Source organism: Ascidia mentula, chromosome 5 (genome assembly GCF_947561715.1).
Source record: "Ascidia mentula chromosome 5, kaAscMent1.1, whole genome shotgun sequence".
Lineage (NCBI taxonomy): Eukaryota > Metazoa > Chordata > Ascidiacea > Phlebobranchia > Ascidiidae > Ascidia > Ascidia mentula.
Window position 1 is genome coordinate 301,070 of NC_138570.1, and position 22,497 is coordinate 323,566.

The following is a 22,497-nucleotide window of genomic DNA, read 5'->3' on the forward strand; positions in this document are numbered from 1 at the left end:
AACCGATAAAAAATACATTACAATATGCTACACACTAAGTTTTGTCAAAAATGCATGAAGTTCGTGATATAATTTTATTCAATGACACAATTTAAGTTTGGCAGAAAACAACTTTTAAAGCAAAAAATATGTTTGGCACAAAAGTGTTTGCGAGGGATGTGGAACATTAAAGGAGTTGGCGGAGTCAAAGAACTGATTTATCAGACACAAACAACTGTGTTGTATGCTGTTTGTATGCTGTTTGTATGTTGTTTGTATCCTGTTTGTATGTTGTATGTATGTTGTTTGTATGAAGCAGTCCCGAAGTTTTTCTGTTTGCGTTCAAAAGCTTCTTGTTCTCAGGTCGTGATGACAAATTATAAAAAAAAAACATTTGTGCAGGAACCACTTTTCAAGCTTTGCTGTCGATTTCATAGTTCTGGTTGTCGAAGTGAACTGGAGGAACCTGAAAAACATTTGCCGTGTAGTTGTGGATATCACGCACTATGTGTGCTAATTGCCACAAGGTAACAACGAACCACGTCTGCTGTTTTTTCTTCCGGTGCATTTCCGCTTAATGAATAAACTTTGTTGACAAAACCACTTGGAAGATCACTTGCAGTTTCCGCTGGAAAATGAAAGCTATTTTGTTAAACAACAAACACAAGGGATTACCGTAGCGCTGGAATTATTCCTACCGACCTATTTTAGAAGCCGTGCCTTTGTTTTTGTACAAGTAGACCGAAATTCCACCAACAAGTAGAACCGCACATACGACTCCAATCACTATTCCAGCAATTATCCCCGCGTTGCTCTGTTTGTGTTCTGAGATGACGTAAGAGGAAGTAAATTAATTGTTTATAAATATATTGAAATAGTTTCTCGTCGTCGCTTTGATGTGAAATGTTTAAATCCGTACCTTCAGGGGGCTTCGGTGTTGTGTAAAATATATTATTCCCGTTGTCATCCGTTCCCAAAACTGAAACACAATTAACAAAATAATTCAGCGCAAGTAACAGTTATTGAAGGTGATGTCGGGTATGACCTCAACGAACAATGACATTCTATTATGCGGTGCTATCGAGTTTGTATTCTTCGCTATTAGGGATTAAAGTCATTATATAATGTATAAAGACTGTGTAAACAACACACACAACTTACTCTTCGGTGTGAGACAAACGTATCCGTGTTCCTCAAGACAGTTGATGTCATTCCACCTTCCGCTTCCTCCGTACATCTCCACACAATCCTCGTTATCTTCTCCTGCGTTGTTCGGTTCTCCCTCGCTCCAGTAAGTGAAGGAAACCGGTCTCCCGTCCACCCACGACCATCCTCCTGCCATTGTTTTACATGGTTTTGAACCGTGGGATAAAAAAAAAATAACGAGACGACCTTGTATAGGTTTTTAATCTGATGCTAAATGTTTGCGGCAAGATGTCTGTTTAACCAATTGCAACAAAAAGCAATGACGTAGATGTTTCTGCCTTTGTGTCTGCCAAACATTTTTAAACAATATTCCAAACATTGCATAGCGACCTTGTCCGTTGCTCCTGAGTCCGACCCAGAGAGTTTCAGTTTCATTATACCAACTCAACATCCATTCCAACTCGTGACGTGACGTAAAACTTGCAAGGTGACCTCCGTATGACGTGCATTCGTATTCGGCGTCAGGCCAACTTTTTGGACTGGTGGAAAGTACAAAGAAAACATTGTAAAGTTTAAGATGATGGAAATTCACATCCATTAAATGTTTGGCCATAGAAATCTTATTCCACAAGGAAACATATTTACTTGCCATGATTCAGTGAACATCAATATTTTAAGTAAGTTTCGACGAAGACAAATCAGCAAAAATATTTAATCAATTTTAGTTTAAAGTTCTTCATTGTGACAAGCTTTACTCGCATTTACAATCCCATGTTCCATCCAACTTACTCATTTTGACCGTTGAGAGTTACGAAAGCCTTACAGCAGAATCCACCGTATTCCTCCCAAGTATAATCTGGACAAGATCCTTCTATTGTACCGGGGGTGGGCGGTATCTCCTCTGTGGGCAAAAAAAATTACATAAGAACCAACAGAAGTCTTTCACCGTTTAAGTTTTCATGGGATTTTTCATTTAACATTAGGATTACTCGGTTATTCTTCGAAGATTTGGGCGGTATCTCATATATGTTGGTATGAACGCATGTAAGTCTTTGATGAATCATATGTAAGTTGGATCCTAATATCACATTTCTCTTTGCGTCATTTTCTATCTCGCAAATTAGGAAACAAACAACCACTAAAATACCCGTCATTTACTCCAATGTTCCCCACAACGTTTTTACCAAACAAATTACTTATTTTTTGGCACAGAAGCGAAATTGGAATAATTTCCTGTCACCAAAGTAATCGCACCCTTTGCTATTTGTGACGTTATTTTACCCTTCCAGGACGTGTGGTTACAAATTATTCAAAGATTTTCAATAACTCCCAAACCTGTTGATGTTTTGCATACGGAAGGATACGCTTTACTGCACTCGGCCGTGAGCCATTCCGATCCGAACACAGAGTCGACGTTGATCACACAAGACTTGGAAATGTCAGAAGTTGGTTGGTTTTCTCCCCAGTTTGAAATCCAGACCGGCCATCCGTCCACCCACACCCAGTCCTGAGTGTCCTGTATGTTAATGTGTTGTGTAAGATACCGAACATAGTTTGCTCTGCAGATGTTGTTGTTTTATTGCTAGGTTTCGTCGCAGTAAAGTTCCCACTTCATTGCAACCTTCGCCAGATCGTGTTGAGTTACTTCAAAGCCAATCTTAACTTTTGTAAGCAACAGACAATAATGTTTACGTGAAGCTGCTGCAGGCACTATTTCAACCTAATCTTTCGTTGTGGGTTCGAACCCCACCGGAACCGGAATATTCCAGTAATTTATTTCATCTCCTAAATGTTCGTCCAACCTGGTTTTGCTTCATTCCGATCCAAGCTGTTTGTCCCCTCAGATAACTTGTGATGAAATGTTGGTCGAACATCGTCTGCAAACTCGCCAAGTCTCCGTTCAGATTCCGACAGTTTTGCTGCGCGTCGTCGAAACTTCTCGGAGTCGAGTCCAGGAAGTAACAGACATAGTTGTCTTGTATTGTGTTGTACTGCGAAAAAACCCAGTTAGCAAGTGAGATGTTGCTTTCAAATCAAAGCTTGGTTCATCTAACCAGTTTGAAAAATTAAAAAGGTGCCACCAAATACTTTAACAGAGTCACAAAATCTTGCATGACAGAATCGCCGCTAAACCACAGAAAGGAATGAACAATGAAAAATATATTTTTTCAATAAATCAACCTTTAGTGAAAACTTCACTGTTAATTTTTGTTGACAAAGGAATTAAGTTCCATTACTTTAATACAACTGGCAACAATGAATTTACCTGCACCCAACCACTTGGACATTTCGTGTTCTGGTTGAGTTCAAGTCCTGGCGGAGTCTGTGGATCTTTGCTCATGGAGCAAATGAAGGGAGTGACAGTATCGCAATGCTTGTCGTTCCAACGCCCAGCTAATGCTTCAGCGTGGTAAAGTTCTCCACAATTCTCTTCACCATTGTGATGGTTCGGTTCGCCTGGATAATGAGATGACGATACAGGGATTATGAAATGTTGATCAATTTATCGAGGAATTCCAATGCTTGTTTGGTGTCGATTTGATGTCAAACCTTCAATCGCCCAAAACCAAATCCACTTTCACGTGTTCTCGCGACAGGTTTTGTGACGTCAGAGGTACACATTAATCATTATCCAAGGTTGTTTGCAATATTCTTAATATTGATCGAAATTATTAGGTTTATTAACTTATTCCTCCGCTACTGCAGCACGTGTACCTTCATTCCAGTTAGTGTAAGTCACTTCGTCCCCATTCGCCCACGTGTACAATCCCCACTGGGTGTCGCTAATACCGATCCAGAGGTTGTGGTAAGCCCGGATTGATTGAGCCGTGATGAAAGCTGAGAAGATTTAACGTAACTAAAGACCGTGCTGTGATGTCACTACTGATGGTTGTATCTTTCGATCAAAAATAAGCTATGACGTAAACACTTTTAACAGTTCTGTATGTTCGAAAAGAAACATTCCTTTTCACGAAAAGAAAGTCAAAAAGTTTTTGGATATTTGGTTAAAACCTAAAATAAGCTTTTAACTAATTAATCAGAATTGCTCTTCTGGCACTTAGTTTCTAAAGTGTTTATTGGAAACCAACGTTTCGTCTGCCATCCGGCGAGACTTCTTCAGGGTTATGTCAACAGTAAAGCATCACGCACATAAAAGAAGTCTCGCCGGATGGCAGACGAAACGTTGGTTTCCAATAAACACTTTAGAAACTAAGTGCCAGAAGAGCAATTCTGATTAATTAGTATGCCTGGCAACAAAAATAGCAGTATATAAGCTTTTAACATTAGTTAAAACCGATTTAAACTCCGTATTTTTACAAACATTTTTCTGATCGAATTTCTTGTTCTTACCGTTTTCATATTTATCGTGAATCGCTGTCAAAGCTCCTCCAACGCTCTTGCAATATTCCACTGCACCTCGCCACGTGGCGGCGCACTCGGGTTTATCGGTAACAGCAGGATCGCAAACGTTAATCTCCCCGTGTATCTGATAGCAGTAGTTTGTGTACATCAACCAGTTTGCCGGGCAACCGCCTGCCGGAAATATCGGGAAATTAAAAAGTTTGACCAGACATTTGGGAGCCATTTATTTTCAACATCGGATTCTCCGAAGTTCTCCGAACAATAAATTTCAAAAAGTTGCAATTTAGTTCAATTTAACACAAAAAGCAACGCATGCAAATCCAGCGTTTCCTGTGAATGGAGAAAATATAGAACATTTTACCAACAGAAATACAAACATCTCACCAGGCCAGGGATCAGTGGGTCCGGGTGGGTTCGGTGGAGCCCCCAAATACTTCTTGCAAATAAACCCGGATCTTTTCAACCCGCAATTATCGTCGTTCCATCTTCCAGAATTCATTAAAGTCGTCACGCATTGTTCGATTCCAACTGCATCGTTCGGTTCGCCTGTGCAAGATTTTGTGGCAATTTCTGCTTTCTGGTCATGAAAACTTCAGCAGTCTAAGTTATGGTTAAAACGACAATTTCCAGTGAAGTTATCCTTGTGACTTACTATGTACAACAAAAATGTTTGAGGAAAATGTAATATTCCCTCTTTTAAAAACATTACGATTTAGTTGTTTAGTTTCTCTCTATTTTAAAAACAAGGCTCCCGATCATAGGCGTCGATTTTTTAATGATTTGTAAAATATTAAGGGTGACTTTCCAGGTTTTTGAAATACGCAAAAAACATTTCGTCGATCGTATCGCCCTAAACATAACGCAAACAACGCGAATTTCGTTTCGTGTCACTTTGTTGCGTAACAATCCACGAGATACTTGTGTTTGTCCTGATTGTGACGGTAATAATACAGGTCATTTGAAACTAGCTTAACGCATAGTATAATGTGTGTGGTTTTTCTGACAATCATTTTCAATTTAAACAATACCCAGGGGTGACAGCACATGCATTGTCACCCCTGTTTGTTTGTGAGGGGTGGCATGTCACCCCAGTCACCCCTATGCTCCCAGTTGAATCCTAATATATTTATCACTGCAGCAGAGTGATATTTGAATATCATTACATATTTATCCAATGCAGAATTACAAATGAACATGAGATGAAAAAAACGCCCCGATAGTAATTCAGTTCAATAATAAATTCACAAACAGAATCAAAACCTTCACTCCAGTTTACGAAATCCACCGGAGTTCCATCTGTCCACTCATATTGTCCATTGACTCCTCCCATTTCACGAAGTCCGATCCAGAATCGATCAACCCTCGGCATTTGCTGCGTTTTACAAATTTATTCCTGACTCACTGCGGTTACCATGACAACGCATTAATTTAAAGCAAGGTTTACGGTTAACACGTAAGGCCGAGTTGTAAATGAGCGTTCGGAATTTACAACTAAATGCTGTTGAATTGTCGAAACGGTGGAACCCGATTAAAGCAAGTTATTACAAGCCTTACTTTTATCTGGTTGGTGATGAAAGCACTTTCTGCGATGGTGTGAATTGAAGCCAATTCCCCTCCCGTTGTCTGACAAGTCTGTTCCAATATAACAATATTTATAAGTTATGCTGATAATTTACGTAATAAAATATATCAATATCAAAACGTTTGTTCTTGTTTGAATTTACACCAATTTTTCTCAATAAAATGCGTTGATAGTTTGAATGTTAAAATATTTCCAACTAAACATGTGAAATCACAGAATACCCTCTGAGCAGTGTGGACGTCAACAGGCAGCATATCGTTAAACAAGTAACACATCCCTTCGTATTCAATCCATGTCCCGTCATTGCTACTCCCGCAAGCTGTGTTGGGTTTGCCAGTTGGAGGGTTTGTTGGCTCAATGACGTCAATCCCTTTCGGTCGCCTGCAGATCCAATCCAAAGCCTAAAGATAGATTTTGTCAATCCACATGTTGCAGAATGAAAGTAATGTAATATATTCGCTTCTACGATACCGCATTGTTTATTATGATTGGTTAAAAATGAAGTTATGTAATTCTGTTTTAAACAGAAAAAACCAAAGCTAATATGCTGGACATTGAGCGGACTTTTCGAACACTGCTGCGTTTATCATATGTGGTAACTTAGGATGTCTGCTCTGCTCAATGACCTAACTTTGGTTTTTCCGTTGAAATTGTTGTTTATTTTTCTATATAATATATATTAGTCCATCGTATTGTTTCCAATCCTTCAACAAAATGATCTGCACTCAATCACGACAAACCTGATGGCAGTTCAGATTGTCCCACATCCCCGACCCCAGGGAGGGTTCAAACTTCATCGCGACGCAAGTATTGTCCTGTGTGGAGGAGGGGGATCCCGGGACCCAGTTCACGAACTCGACAGGGAAGCCATCCGACCATGACCAACCCACGTTGTCTCTGCGCAAAATCAAACTTTCAACCCCAGTCGAAGGATGATAAATATGCTGAGTAATGTGACGTTGGAAGGATAAGAAATATGCAGAGTAATGTGACGTCGAATTGACAAGGGGAATCCCTACTTGATATTTTGCAGTTGCTGCCAATAACTTGATATAATTGGTTTAGGTTTGTTTAAAAACAAAATTCAATATTGTTAACAGGCGACTTCTTACAATCACTGATGGAAATTAAACTGGGTCGTGAAAGTTTGCAAGCACGTGGTTTCTTAACACGAATAAAATTGTTAACAAACCTTGTGTTGAGTCCGATCCACACGGAAGTACTCAGGACTCCGATTCCACTCAATTCTCCGTTCAAATATTCCTGTTCGTCTTTGCTGTGAATCGAAACCAAATCCCCGCCTTCAGTCAAACACTGAACACAAAGTATTTGGAATCACAAACGCGATCGAAATATCGAAGCTTTTCATCCAGACCTGATGTCTCGCGTTCTCCCAACCCTGCTTTTTGTCCCATTCTCCCGCTGCTTCGGGCGCGTAAACTTTATAACAGAAACCACTCGATACATCCGGGGTCGACCAATCCCATTTACAACCGCCAGATGGCGCTGGTGTGGCTGAGAAATATTAGTTAAGTCCAGTTAGCAAATAACTCTGCAATTAGTTCAAAGTTGGTTATTTAAATCCTAAAATCAAAGGATGCCATTTAATATCATTGCGAAAGTTTTGTCAACTTGGAAAATACTTAAGTTTTCACACAGTAACAAGTCTGAACGCATGGGGGTGAACTCACTAACTGGAGGCGCCGTCCATCCGTCTCTCGGTCTCTCACATATCGAGTAAGCTTGCTTCTCACACCTGTGACTGTACCACATTCCTTGACCGAACTGACCACCGTAAAACACAGTGCATTCGCCTAAATCGATATCTGAAAACAGCAACCACATTAGTGACGTCATCGCACGACGTAAATTACGTCACTTCGGTCTTACTTGGGTTCCCAATCCCCCAGTTATCATACGTCACTGGGTCTCCACTTTCCCATTCCCAGGACACCCCAGTATCGGTTGTGACGTGAGCATGGAGTCCAATCCACCATCTCCAGTCTTCTGATCCGATTATTGTGTGGAGGAAACTCTGCACGTACCTGAATCAAAACACGGAAGGTTCAGGGTTCGAGTCCCGGCCCGGGTGTGGCATAAGTTATTTTATGGAGATGAATGTATTTTAACAAACTTATTTGGGAAGTTGGTTATTCAGGTTTGATCAACAGTGACACCTTAGAAATTTTGTCGTCAGGATCACCAGAAAAACATTCATTCAAATATTTTCCAACTCATTTTAAACAATTACTGGTTCTGAACATGGACGTTGAATCCTCCCAAACCTTCACAGTATTCCTCAGAATCACCCTCAGAACGCAGAACCCTCTGGAAGAGGTAACAAGTCCCCTCGTAAGCCGACCAACCTATGGAGGAAAGAGACCATGAACCAACAGACGATCGAGAAACTTTATTTTTCCAGAGCTAAATCTGGTTTAAATTCGTCAAATCATTCGGTGACAAGATCGCCCACAAAACAATGATTTCAGAATCTACTGTGTTGCACAACAACAACAACAACAACATTTTGATAATGCAAGAAGTTATGTGAAGGCTCTGGTTCACCACGTTGAGGTTTAAATATGAATCATATCCTGTGTTTGTTTGGTCTGAAGCGATCGAACCGAGCAAAACTATGGTGGATTGTCTAATAATAATCTCAGAATAATTGAAAACAGTATTTTTTTTGCAGTTTGTCGAAACTGACCATCAGGGCATCCGGCAGGGGGCGTCGGAGATACCGTCTCATCCGTTGAATAATAATCCTTGTATTTCTTGCAGACGTAACTCTGAAAAAGTTTGAAATATTGTTTGATTTTACCTTGAAAAAACTTGGCAACGTGAAGTTACATCAACCCAAGAATATTTATATGATGCGATTAATTTATTGAAACCGAAATCGCCATTTTTTACTCACGTTAATGCCGTCGCAGAGATAGTCGTCCCACATTTGTGACGCTTGGTAGAAATCAACGCAGTTCTCCATCTTACCTTCGTAATTATCCGGAGAGCCGAGATCCCAGTTTGTGTAAAGAACCTTCGCAAAATATCATAAGTCAAACAGTTTGTTGCAAATGCTGCCAGGTATATTACTCAATAATTCAAAGCTTCTCTGGCAAGAAAACAACTTGTCCGGATGAAGGTCTATTGAACAACGACCGAAATGTCGTCCAAACAAGTAGTTTTCCTACCAGAGGAGCTTTGAATCATAAATGGAATTTATATTTGTGATTTTTTTTTTGCTTCTTCCACCCAGTGTTTTGTTGAACATGAAGAAAAAACTAAAACGCCACCTACCGGATCCCCGTCGCTCCACTCAAACTCGTTGTAGGATCTCAGATCGTTGAGGCCAATCCACCAGTACGGATAATCCTTCAAGTTGATTTGCTGGGCGAGGAAATCTTGCTCAACTTTGTTCCGGATCGAGACGAGATGAGCTCCCATCTCCACGCACTTCGCTTCTGCCACAGCCCACGACGCTCTCTCCTCTATAAAGTGGGAGGGAACATTTAAAGGGAGAAGAATTATCTTAAACTTTCGTTTGTTCAACTTTGCTGTCTTACTCACCAGAGAAGAAGTAGCAGAAGCTGCTGAACGGAGTCCAACCTGCTTGACAACTTTTCTCGTTACCGGAGAATGCGAACGCGACGGGGTAATATCTGAAATGGGAAGAACAGATTTTATTTACAAATATTGGATAACATCTGCGTTGTATCCGACTCTGTCAGTTACACCAAAAATTGAAAACAAACACACAAGGTCAAAAATTATTATCAGTAAAATTAAACCTTCTCAAAGATACAGTACCACTACCGACTCCTTACGTTTCATCAAATGAAGTGATGCCGTTTCTAACCGTGCCTTTATAAGAACTCTGAGCAGTTTTTCTCACAATTGTGACCTGGCCTCCGAAGCGGTCAAGCATGACTCCGGCATGTACAGCCGCGTTGCAAATCTGTGAGCTCTGGAAAATTTCGTATCCAGTGTTGGGATTGATAGCGAATGGACGTCCAACACTGTCCTACTGTTATCTACCACCACCACCACTTGTTATTCCACTATGTGAGCAATAAGCCTTTGATTGATGTCAGCAGATTTATTTGAAAGCTGTTTTAGCTTTAGTGCTGCAAGCGTCATCAGTTATTACACTTACAGTTAATTTATCAGAACAAAAGAGAATTCCCACCATGAGGTCAGATTGATAGAATTTAACAAGGAAGATTATTATGTCAACGTGAACTTCGCATATATTTCAGCTCCAACCTACCCCAGTGTAAATATCCGTACCATACACGACAGGAATCCCACTCAAAACCGAACACAACCCTGGACATTCTGCCTGGACCACTGTGACGTCATCAGCACCGTCAGCTGCCAGTATGACGTCACCCAGTTCTGTGCAAGCCAGCTCACCTGAAGTGGAAAGAGGGAAGTCACCTCGCGAAAAAATGATTAACAAACCAAGCCGATGTTGAGGTAAAAACTACAAACGGTGAAACACGATCAATATTATAATTTCTACCAAAATCCACCAAGGTGACTTTTGAAATCAGTCTTAAGTTCTAAAGTAAGCCACAACTTAGACATCTTCATATTAGACTCACGTAGAGGATTACATCCTGTGATTTCCAACCTCATTCCAATCATATCTCCCACCCAACTCTGAGGTTGGATTCGAATCCCAGCGGTGAAAACGTGTTCGGCCAAAACCACTCTCACCGGGGTTTGTTGGTCGCTGTTCCCGGTGAAATTCATCTGCGAATATTTCACAGTTAGATGAAGACATGATTTATTTACATTTATTTATCAAACATCTAAACCATGGACCATGATATTAAAAAATCCGACCAATAAATTACAACTTTGTAATCCTGCAAACGAATTCGAACAAAATGTAAACACCGAACAAAGCGTGACAAACATTGTACAACAAAAACATCGAAAATAAGCAAAATGAATGAATCAGAGTGAATCTTACCAGGATATTACCGATATTGGTGTAATCAGTCCACTCTTGAAGCGTTGGGTCGTTCGCGAATGCAACAGTGAAGCTTGTGACGTAACGATTGGCGTCGTTTGCTCCCTGTACGATGACCCCGGTAACCCGGATGTTGGATGGGAAGGTCACTTGCATGTAAGCTCCTGCAAGTAGGGATAGAGTGCTGGCATGAAACTTGAAAACTGCATTTGAAGAATTATCTTGGAATATTTCCTCAGTCCACCGAATACTGAAATATACAGATGTGAGGAAAATTATTAAAAATCGAATTTCTTAAAGTTGGCAAAATATTTCTATATTTTCTGTCTCGACCAAACTCCTTTCTAAATCTTCTGTTGAAAATAAAACAGTTGACTTCAGGTTGGACAATAAACACCACCTTTTCCCTCATCTGTTGCCCAACTTCTCGGTCCGTTCAACCTCCCGTCTACCCCCATGTGTTGGTTGTCAATATAAGTTGACTCAGTGAGTTGCGAGTCGGCCACGGTTCCATTCTCAACTCCCAGAGCATTAAAACATGCTGCACAATAACAGAGTCGGGGTTATCATGGATCAAATGCACTTGTGGTAAATAATCGCTTGACAAACTTGGTTTAAATTTATATATGTGAAATCTACTCGCAAATAGGGGTAAAAATACGTAAAATGGGTTATCGGTAAATGGGGAGTTACACACGAGCCGCTGCTACTCACGTAATTAAATTCCAAGGAGTATTACGTAAAGCAATTTACTGAAAGAATATGTCTACAGTTTCGAGTCATTAACCAAAACCCACTCACATTTTTGTTCACATGAGTAAATGACGTTCAGGTATTTGTAGATTCCACTGCAAGGGTCTCCAAATACGTCATTACTTGCGGTCAGAGTGCACGATTCCATGTTGTTGCATTTCTGCGATACGATATCGAGGGAATCGACTGAGTGGCAACCTCCTATAGGAACTCCTTGGTCGCTGCTACACCTGCAATCACGAGCAAAGATGAACAACGTAGTCAGGTTTTTGTTGTGAGCCTTAGAATTTCACCATCAAGCGATATCTGATACTAACGTTTCAATGTTGGATCTTCCATAGGAAGCGTGATGGATGACGATCTGCATTCCGGGGCAACCGAGGGTGTAAGTCTCCCCCTCGCATATGTTGATCACGTACTCGTCTGCAGTTACAAGTTAACTGTAAGTAGCTTACAACTGACAACAGTTAACCGACAATAACCTACAACAACATACAGTTAACTTACAATTTACAACAACATACAGTTAACTTACAATTTACAGCAACATACAGTTAAGGTTATTTGGCAACTGCGCATTCGCAGCTAGATATTGATGGTGTTTGCCTTAGAACTAAACCAATGCCTGTGATCTGTTTGTAGAAAATGAACCGCAAACGATCAATACAAGAGGTAAGCTTAGGATGAGCGATGAACAAAACTTCATGTCAATGTGACCCCTTTGTGGAACTCCATTAAAAAGTTCTGTTTTATCACAGGTCACCCGTGACGTCAGTTAAACTTTAAATATCTTACTTTCATCAATCGGTGTGGGTAAAACGATATTTGCGAACTTCTTGCAAACCATTCCCCTCTCGTTGGCGCAGTTGATGTCATTCCACTTGGCGTTGGAAGTGTAAGCTTCGACACAATGCTCGTTGCTCTCGGCTCCGTTAGGTTCGCCTGGAACGCAATGACTGAATATTGTGAGGGCGCCATTAGGAATCATGTTGTTGATGTTTGTTTACTTATCAGATGTAATTAACCAAGATTTCGATCAAATCTGACCACACTCACCATCCTCCCAGTACAGATAGTTGAAAGGCTGACCGTTCGACCATTTCCAACCAGAGTTTTCGTCGTTTCTGTTCGCTCCGATCCACAGAGCATGCGTCATCACCAACGTCACTAGCTGTCCGCTTACGTACGACTGCTCCGCTCTGTATAAATGACGTCAGGAAAATAAAGTTGGTGAAACTATTTATGATGAGATTATCTTCCAATAAACTTTGAGCAATTCTAAAGAAATTATCAAATTTCTAATTCCTTTGTAGATTTCATGTTGGCGGAGAATTCGGAGATTGAAGCAACTTCAAAAATATTAAGAACTAACTTTGAATTAACACTGAGAAGATCTCCTCCCATTTCCATGCAGTAATCCCTCGCATGTTGCCAAGTACGCAGGGAGTAATCGTTGAAATGATAGCAATATATTTCACCGTGAGGATCGAACTGCCAGTCTTTGCCACACCTCGGGTCGTACTGATCTACACGAAAACTTTGGTTAACTCGTTTTCTTATCGCCGCTGGAAGGCGTAGGCGAAAGAAAATAGAGATACACTTGTTATAGTTGGCTACTGATTCATGTAGCTTGATGACGCGAAACAAACAGATGCAGAGATTGAAGCCAAACACATTTATATTTCCGTTACGTTCACCTTTTTTATAGAAACACCACTTGACGCCACTCATTGAGTTGTCCCAGCAACATCCCTTATTCACACACTCAGCCGGTGTTATTCCTCCGTACCCACAATCTAAACGTTCCGTAGGAGTCACCGACGTACAAGCTGTACACAAGAAGTTACGTCAGTCGTTTTCTCTACGGCAGTGGAATATCAGTTTTAGTTTTCACCTTCGTTAGGTGACGGCGTGGCAAGATCCCCGCCATCTATCGTGCATCCCATAACTTCCAACCTCAAACTTGGGTACAGATTGTAGTCGTACGGATAAATACGGATATAGGATGCCAGGACTGGCGCGTTAAACTTATTCGCAACAGCCGTGTTGGTGTCTGAGTTTCCAGAGAAAGTCTGAAAAGTTATTTGTTGTTTTTTACTCGACGTTATGAAGTCGTCAATCACTTTTGTGTCCCGGTCTTGTTAGAAGGTCATTTCAAGGTTAATCTAACCTGAGTGCTACCCGAACGACCTTTGACGAACTGGAAATTGGTTCCGTCGGTCGAGTAGGAAACCTGGTAACTTTTCACGAACTCGTTCACGTCTGAAGGGCGCCCCTGTGTGGCCACTCCTGACACGGTTCGTTCTGGAACCAATTTAACCTGGAGCCACTCTGTTCCCGCATCTGGGACTGTCCCTGTTGTAGAGGGCAAAACACCGGTGAGTTTAGCTTAGTCGATTTTAAGAATTCGTTTAAAGATAACAAGACGGCATTTGTTAAGTTTTATTGGTTACAAAACCCGGGTATACTGGACTTGCATTCGAGTCAATTGATTTCCAAACTTCTTTCAGAACAAAAACGTTTTCGTTAACCTCTTGCTTAGATGCTCAGTTTAATTTTTATTCTAAAGAGGTGAAAGCTAAGGCTGCCACAAGTCTGCTGGTTAAGATTTTAAAACACCCGGTTCAGTGCTGGGTAATTTGATGTAAAACTGTTCAAGTCTGCGTAGTTGCATTGGGAAGCTCCATGGCTTTCCTCTTCAGAATTATCTACTCCAAGTTACCTAAGTAAAGCGATCTTTCGTAGCTGGCGAAAGTTTTGAAAATTTTGAACGTAATATTGCGAGATTCCATCGGTAAAAATCCTGAACTCCACCCACCTTTATGAAAACACCAAACAACGCCGGAGACGGAATCATCGAAACAACATCCTCGGTCCAGACAAGGTTGTTCCCCTCCGCCTCCACAGTCGAGTCGTTGATCGGTCGGAATCGCCGGACAATCTGAAAGGATTCCAAGAGTTGTCTTGCTGTAAAGGCCACTTGGTGTTGTAAGAATGCAGGAAACATAAAGACTTTGGTTGAGACCTTTTAGGTCGAAACAGTGGCCATCTGTCTGCAGCTTATACACAAATAAAGACTTTGGTTTCTTACAAAATTAATATTGCGGTTTTATGGATTTAATTAAATATGCACCAAAATCGGTCAGAATCAAATTCTTCAACGAACTTAAAATCCTCACGGGAATTTGTGTTCGATTTAAAAATACTCGTCTAAATTCATCCAAGCGCTAAACACCAGAGTCGTTTCCATGACCACCCACCAGCGTAGTTAAGTTGTGGTGACCAAGCCCCAACCGCTGTGGCGTCGTCCACGTTGTTGAGCCGACCCTCAGTTGCTTCGTATCCTGGACCATAGGACGAGGAGGAAGAAATCTCCTGATCCAAAATCCTTCCATCTTCCATCCCAAGAGCTTGCCAGCAATCTGCCGAACACGTCAGTGAAGCGGTTTAAATAATTCAAGTGAAAACATCCCATCAATATTGTGACGTCAAAGTCAAACAGGTGTTACGACATAAGACCTATGCAGTGGGGCATCCCTAGGTACGCGAAGTTGCATTATAAAAAAACCCTTTACTGGGAAACCTCTGGAATAATAAGAAGGGAAGCTCACCAATCTTCTGCTTCTTGCAAATGTATGAGTACTGATTTCCGCACGCGTTGTCGTCCCACTTGAAGTTGGCGTCTTTCCAATACCGGAGGCACGCCGCGTTCCCGTTCGGTTCGCCTTGGTACCAATCAGTGAAGGTCTGTGGAAATGTTTAGAAATGTGTGGAAATGTGTGGAAATGTGTGGAAATGTGTGAAAATGTGTGGAAATGTGTGGAAATGTGTGGAAATGTGTGGAAATGTAAGAGAAACTTAACAGGGGAAACCCTAATATTGTGATAAAAATTTCTGCAAATTTTAAATAAAACTGTTTGAAACAAGTTGGTGGGGCTGGGAGTTGACACAAATATTTTAATTGTTTCGTTTGTTCGCGCATAAAATATTTGATTTAGCATCAGAGATGAAACGTAACAAACAGAAACTCCTAAATTGATACGTTGTGTCTTTCCACTATAGGGACTTACCCAGGGTGTTTTGTCAGTCCACACCCATACATTGTTGCTCACGTGATCATTTCCACCAATCCAAACCGTTGCAGATGCGTGACCTGAATAGTCAGTTTGTAAAGCAATCCACTATTACAGCAACTCAGACACTGACCATTGCATGCAATTCAGGGTTGGAGTTATGTGTTAACGGTGGACAACAGCTGTTATATTCAAGACAAACAGTAATGCCCATGTAAGTAAAATTTATTTTACAGACGTTTCGATTGTAACTACAGTCATTCTTGACAACCGAAACGTTTGTAAAATAAATTTCGTAGCAATTACACGAGGTACTATTTGTCTTGAAGAAACCGTGAGATTTATGTTCCTAAGCATTTGTATTAATTTTAGACTGACTTTTTACTTTTCAGGTTTTAGGTCGAACTTCTGGTTTTAATTGCTAATATTACAGTTTGTGTTGAACAACCCTCCAGCAAACCTGTTATGTACGCGTTTTCCTCTGCAGACACAACGCTAGTCAGGTGACCTCCGTATGCGACGCAGTCATCCTCAGCTTGCTGCCAGACAACTTTCTTGCTTCTCTCGAAGTAATAACAGTCGCTGCCGTACCCTAACCACCCAGGGTCGCAACCCTTGTTCACGTCTGAAAGTTCAATGTGAAATTTTGCAGCAAAATAACGTCTTGCTTTTCCTATACTATCGTTTCAATAGTTGGTCATGACGATTCGTTTCCATTTTAACCTGGTGCTTTTAATATTTCAAGCAACAAACTGATGACATAAGTTCTTTCCGGAACGTCTTAAACATGACAATGTTAACAACAATATGGGCCAGTCGCTTTTTGCTAAAAGTTACGAGTAAATCCGTGATTTGTGTTTCTAAACTGAAGTTTTTTTTGAATTTGGTCGTTGCAATTTTCGCTCCGATGGAATCTTCAGAGCCGCCAACTTTGTGAAACTGCTGCATAGTTTTGACAAATAATATTGTTTAGATGGGATGATATTGTCATTTATATTTAAGTATTGACAACAAGATCGATACGAAATTCCTTTAAACCATTGCGTCAACACAGCTTTGGATTATTAAATATAGGCTTCATATACAATGGATGGAGATATGTTCATATGCACAACCTTCAAACTTTGTGTCATTTTAAAATGTTTCTTTTTTAATTAAACTGAATATGTCGGAAGCTCTCCTCACCTGCCGGGGGGTTAATCGGGGTTGGATCAACTCCAGTTGGGAGCTGGCAAATGTAGGGTTGTCGTTTGAAGCAATCGTCGGTCTCCCAAACTCCAGATGATGAACCGGTGAACATCTGACCACAGTCGTAAGCTCCCTGCAAGAGAAAGTGCCATCAAGTCTTGTTACACAGCCAGCGTAAAACAACCAACGGATTTTCGTTGCAATTAACTTGTAGGAAAGCGTTTTAATGGCAGAGTCTTTTCTCCATGAAATTGAAAGTTTGAAAATAATTCCTCATTTTCAACGGAACACGTAATAAAAGCGATCATGCATGATAAATTTTGCCGCCTTTTCGTCATGCATCTTGAAAACATCGTTCAGCGTGTTAAGATTTTTGAGAAAAACCTCAATTTACTCCATTCTGAACCCACCGGCTGATCCCTTGGTTGATTCGGTCCGAACACTTTGTATCCCTCATCCACCACTGTGCCGTCTCTCCACATAAACTTCCCGTCTGTGTCCGCATCGGAGAATCCGAGCCACAAACCGAAAGCCCCCGCATCCAGGTAGTCGGGAAGCAACGCCATGACGTAATGTTGTATGTCGTCACTGGGGTGAGATAGAGAGTAGTAATATTGTTACAAATCATATGTAATCACGGTTGATGACGTGTAGGGCCAGGAATGTGTCTCTATATTAAGTGCTGAACTCTGCGTTAAATCGCTGTTGTCCCCACAAAGTTAGTCACTGAACAACGACTTTCCATGCTTGGAATTAACGCCCTGAGAATCAAACATGAGTGCGGGGAATCCGTTCTATTTTTTCCAATCCGTGCGTTTTTTATTGAAAGTGACAAAGTAGGAAACGGTTTGTCGTCACCTTCTTCGGTTTTAATCGTTCTTTTGCACTCTGGCTGAGCACTTGGCAAGTTGGCAAAAAATTGAATTAATTTCCGGTATATCAACTTCATTCCATAGAAACAAGGTTGACAACCTTACCTGTCGATCTTGATCAACTTTGACCCCATCGCTTCACAAATCCCATCAGCGGAAACCCAGCTCTCCCACGTGCTTTGAGCGGTTGCGTGAAAGTAACAATTCCCGTTGAACAATCTCCAACCCTCCGCACACGTACCTGTGACCAAAAAGATGTTCTTTTACAGCAATGTTGAAAGTAAGCGAAAACAATCCGGAGCGCCCCCTTCCGGTTAGAATTCAACGCCCAGTGTGTCCCAAACAGTCATAAGAAACTTAAATTTGGCAAATTCATTCACGTGTCATTAGGTTTACAGGCCTAACAGCCCAGGCATTGCAGGCTAAAAGAGTGTCTGATCCAGCTGGGCTGCAATGCCTGTAAACCTAATGCTCTCGATACGATAACTGTGATCGCCAAATAAGGACCTGCGCAGTGGGGCGATCCTACCAAGCATGCGATGGCATTTAACATTACTGCATTCACGTACTAAGGAAAATATACGAAAACACAATGATTTATATTTGATCGAAATTCAATCGTTTTCCGGTCAGAAACTGCTTTGCTTCCAACCCTGGTCTACATTTGGTTAAATCGCTTTACGTTAAATCCGTATCAACGTGAAGATTGTTGTTAGGACGCGAAAACCTCAAGCGAACAACACAAATAAACCAACTCCGTTATTTCGACCCAAACAATTGGATTTCATTTACAACGCGACCGTTTGAAATAAGTCAACAGGAGACTGCGCACGACATTTTACTACACGGTTTAATCGCGTTGTAAACACAGAGGTCTGACCTCCGATTGTCCCGATGCCGAAGAGCTTGCAAGTCACTTATTTACTCTTGCGACCAATAGCAGAAGCGCACCCATAACAACCCCGTGATTTGACGTAGCCGATGGACGTGTTGTCACGTGAAAAACAATTTAAATAAATGCGGAAAGTTCGGTGGCAAAGTGTCGATTTCACTAATGACGGACTTACCGGTGAATCCCCTTTCGCACATGTAACCATGACCTTCACCACATCTGTCGACCGTCCAAGGTCCCACTGCGAACATCGTAAAGTGAAAATGATTAAATCAGCATGTTTTGTACCAGGTTTGTTCGACAATAGGAAAAAGTTGTGTAAACTCTATTTTATGATGGCGGGGTTTGCGTTTGCAACAATGCCAGCTGTGTTTGCCATAGAAACAATAAAACCGGTTTAGGTAAAAACAAGCAAAACCGTCCAATGATAAACACCAAAACTTGTCAATACAAAATATTTCGATAAGAACCTATTCAACTTGGTATTTATTTAAAAGTGATTAATGTTCAGCGAACGCGACAAATAATTCTTCACTGTGTTTGTTATTCGCCCATTCTCAATCGAAACCAATTTCGATGCGGATGAAAATATCGAAGCATTTACCGTAGGAAGCACTCGGATCAACTTTGATGCAAGTGTCGATATCCGGATGGAGAACTGGAGGTCCGGCCGCCCAGTTGTTGTACGAAGATTCGGTGAATTCGTTGCCGTTGCTCCAATACAACTTGTTGTCTGTGTGACCCTTTAAAAAACAAATGCCTCCATTAACATTTCCACCGAAGTGATTCCAGTGGATAGTTACCAGCTATCCAGTTAAGTTTAGCTAATTCGTATTTTCCAAGGGTTTATTTTGTAACTACATAGTAAATGCCATCAAGCCTTTTTTAACGAAAACACTCTAAATAAATGAATAATTTTTCACCATTGGTTTAAAATCTTACAACAGTGGATAAACCAATCCAAGTGTGCTGATTGGCTGCGTTCGTTTCCTGGGCAACGAATTCCTGCTCTGTTCCCGATTCGATCGCCACCAGGTTAGCTTGGATGGCTTTGCAAGCTGTGTTGGCTTCAGTCCACGACATTTTGGCGTCGATTATGACGTAACAACGGCCGTTGTATTCCATCCAGCCCTCCGAAGCCTGACAGTTGGTGCTTTGGTCTGAATTAAATACGTGCGAATACTTTGATTCAAGTCTTTTGTTCTTGCCACATTATTTTCCATCAAACTAAAATTTATTTCAATCTGACTAATCCCTACCTTCCTTGTCAAATGAATGGTAATAAACTGATGGGGAAATAAACATGTTTTATAACATAAACCAACTTTAAATATTCCACTTCAACAATAATGTTCACACTGAATGAGGATGGTAGCGATTCTAAACCACGGGTTTAAGTGAATTTAATCTCCACGCAGACTTACGAGCGTCCTCCTCTCTTTCACAGAAGAAATTGTAGAGGTTGTAACAACTGATATCGTTCCACAACCCTCCAAGGTTCTGCACCATGATTGCGCAATCCTCCTCTGCACCTGGGTTACTCGCCCAGTTATCCGGTTGACCGACGCCCCAAGCACTGCGGACACCAAACAAAATGCATTTTAATGAGGGCTCACAAACAACATATGAATTTTGTTGGAAAGTTCTCGAATTCCAAGATACGAAAGCCAGCAGCGTGTCAGTAAGTTTAGGGTATGATAATTAATCTTGCGGTGGTAACATAACAATACGGAGAGGTCTTAAACCGTAGAATCCATGAAATACTTGTATGTCATGAGGGACCCGTCCACCCACTGCCACGTGTCTTCATAGTTGAGGTCGTGGCATCCCAACCACGCATCCTGGTTCACATCCAGTTGAGCGTGAAGAAATGTCTGAAACACAAACCTTTTAACTCACTGCGTTTCGGGTTCCGGTGAGTTTTCGATGTTTAAAATGAAATGTTCTGGTTTGAAAGTAAGGAAACCTCTCAGATATTTCGCTGCTAGACTTTTAGTTTTTATTTAATTAAAATCGAGGCGACCAAACAGGAAGGCAAAGAAAACTCAAACAACTGCAAGAAAACGCTCTGATATCAGAAGTCTGCGTAAATGTGTGCACGGGACGATAGATAAGAGTCCTTCAATCGGCTAATCCATTCACCGCCCACTGACACACGTCGCGTTTGAGTGAGCTGACCCAGGGCGAAACAATAAACACCATTTCAACCAAATATAATCTTTCATAAACCAGACTAAAATAACCCAATGAAACTAGGACAACAGAAAGTCATGTTTTGAATGTAAAGACAGCAACGAGCGATATCTGCTCACGTTTTTCGTTGTGTCGTTAACAATCACAAGATTCGATCCCATTTCTCTGCACTTATCCTGAGCTTCGTGGAAGGGGAGAACGATTCCGTCACCCCCTGAGAAATAGAAACATGTGGATCCGCTTTGGAACCAACCGCTCGGACAAGCCGACCAACTTCCTGAAAGTAGAAAAAATAAACTTTTGACACCAGCATTGTTAACTTTCTGTTTTACCCAGGGGTGCACAAACTTGTTTGAAGCCAGTTGAATTTGTTAAGTACGATCACGGGTCGGACAGTTTTTGCGAAGTTTTTGTCAATAAACTTATCCTATGTACTTTATGTTATGCTTAAAGGGTGGCTGCGTGTGTGTTCAGCATTATCGTATTTGTGTGACGTCAGCACCAAGATCTTAATAACTTTCTGTCGGAAAATAAACTCACGTAGAAAACTTTTGCGCGGAGGAGCAAATACAAAAAAGCTTTTATCCAAACTCTGAGAACACAATTTATTACTTGCCTTTGTAATCAGGTTAAGATGTGTCCAAATACTGACAGAATATTCGTATTTCAAAAGGGAAATGGCGTATAACATACGATATTAAACCAAACTTTTTAACAATGTCGGTTATTTCCCTTTTATGATACTCACCTTCAATTAAGAAAATCATAAACACTGTTTTCATGAACCGAGTCATTCTTGAAGGCTTCACAAGCGCATTCTAATAAATTCCCCTTTATCTGCAAACTTTTTCAAACAGAAATGAATATTTCTTAAAACGGTCAATTGAAGTAAAGAAATTTTCTTTTCTAAATATTCTGTCAACGATTTACTATTTTAGTTATGTTGGAAAATATCAGCGATAATTTTCCAGCGTTAAAAACGTGTCCTCAGCCGACTAAAGAATTCTCTGAAAGATCAAAACTCAACTGAATCCTCGGCATTTGACGCCTGCTCTCGGTTCAAACAATATAAATTCACCAACCATTGTTGGCAATTCAAAAAATGTTTCGCAACACAACGTCAGTCACACTGATTGGTGCTTTCAAAGTTCTGGATCCGATTCCGGTCTGTGTGAATGTAAAAATGTAAGTTATTGCAATAGTAAAAGTACAAGATATGCAAGTACCAGTTGTCACAGATGCAATAAAGAGGAAAGAATATTGACATAACAAAGGCCGTATCACTTTGTACGAACCCCACAACTTACTTTAATTTTGTTCGGCAGCAAATATGGGACCATAAAAAAGTTGTTGATCCCATACGGGCGCTGTTAAGTCGAAACAGACGTTGGCAGTCACCTGTATCATACGCAACAGCCATAAAACGATCGTAAAACCAAAGTTGGTCAACCGGGGTCTGTTACAGGATTGCTTTAACG

General features: G+C 40.9%; 1 protein-coding gene across 1 annotated transcript; it reads right to left on the reverse strand.

Moving 5' to 3' along the window:
- Positions 1-217: 217 nt before the first annotated feature.
- Positions 218-21,836, reverse strand: LOC145902312 (uncharacterized). Its single transcript, XM_082990241.1, has 54 exons — positions 21,768-21,836; positions 21,139-21,296; positions 20,591-20,700; positions 20,251-20,402; positions 19,769-19,986; positions 19,431-19,569; positions 19,002-19,067; positions 18,040-18,175; positions 17,473-17,650; positions 17,060-17,195; positions 16,335-16,499; positions 15,872-15,954; positions 15,413-15,548; positions 15,062-15,223; positions 14,620-14,742; positions 13,972-14,156; positions 13,696-13,873; positions 13,499-13,630; positions 13,174-13,327; positions 12,858-13,000; positions 12,597-12,743; positions 12,119-12,224; positions 11,850-12,031; positions 11,449-11,589; positions 11,049-11,212; positions 10,675-10,825; positions 10,338-10,483; positions 9,895-10,034; positions 9,638-9,729; positions 9,368-9,558; positions 8,988-9,107; positions 8,778-8,859; positions 8,322-8,436; positions 7,961-8,115; positions 7,762-7,896; positions 7,446-7,585; positions 7,263-7,384; positions 6,811-6,967; positions 6,292-6,471; positions 6,043-6,120; positions 5,749-5,860; positions 4,873-5,034; positions 4,477-4,659; positions 3,841-3,963; positions 3,392-3,582; positions 2,928-3,116; positions 2,461-2,641; positions 1,915-2,026; positions 1,516-1,664; positions 1,141-1,314; positions 899-958; positions 682-804; positions 519-607; positions 218-445 (listed from the first exon to the last, which is right to left on the reverse strand). The coding sequence occupies exons 1-54, from the start codon at positions 21,811-21,813 to the stop codon at positions 392-394; spliced, it is 7,446 nt and encodes a 2,481-aa protein (XP_082846367.1). The 5' UTR covers positions 21,814-21,836; the 3' UTR covers positions 218-391.
- Positions 21,837-22,497: the final 661 nt, after the last annotated feature.

What these genes read in the sequence shown, in the direction of transcription:
- LOC145902312 (XM_082990241.1), bottom strand. Translation starts at nt 21,813, where the DNA reads ATGACTCGGTTCATGAAAACAGTGTTTATGATTTTCTTAATTGAAG. An exon ending in TTGCAAGAAGCAGAAGATTG is followed by an intron (nt 15,224 to 15,412) that starts GTGAGCTTCCCT and finishes CGTGTTCGGCAG; the next exon opens with ATTGCTGGCAAGCTCTTGGG. An exon ending in TGGATCGGACTCAACACAAG is followed by an intron (nt 6,968 to 7,262) that starts GTTTGTTAACAA and finishes GATTTTGCGCAG; the next exon opens with AGACAACGTGGGTTGGTCAT.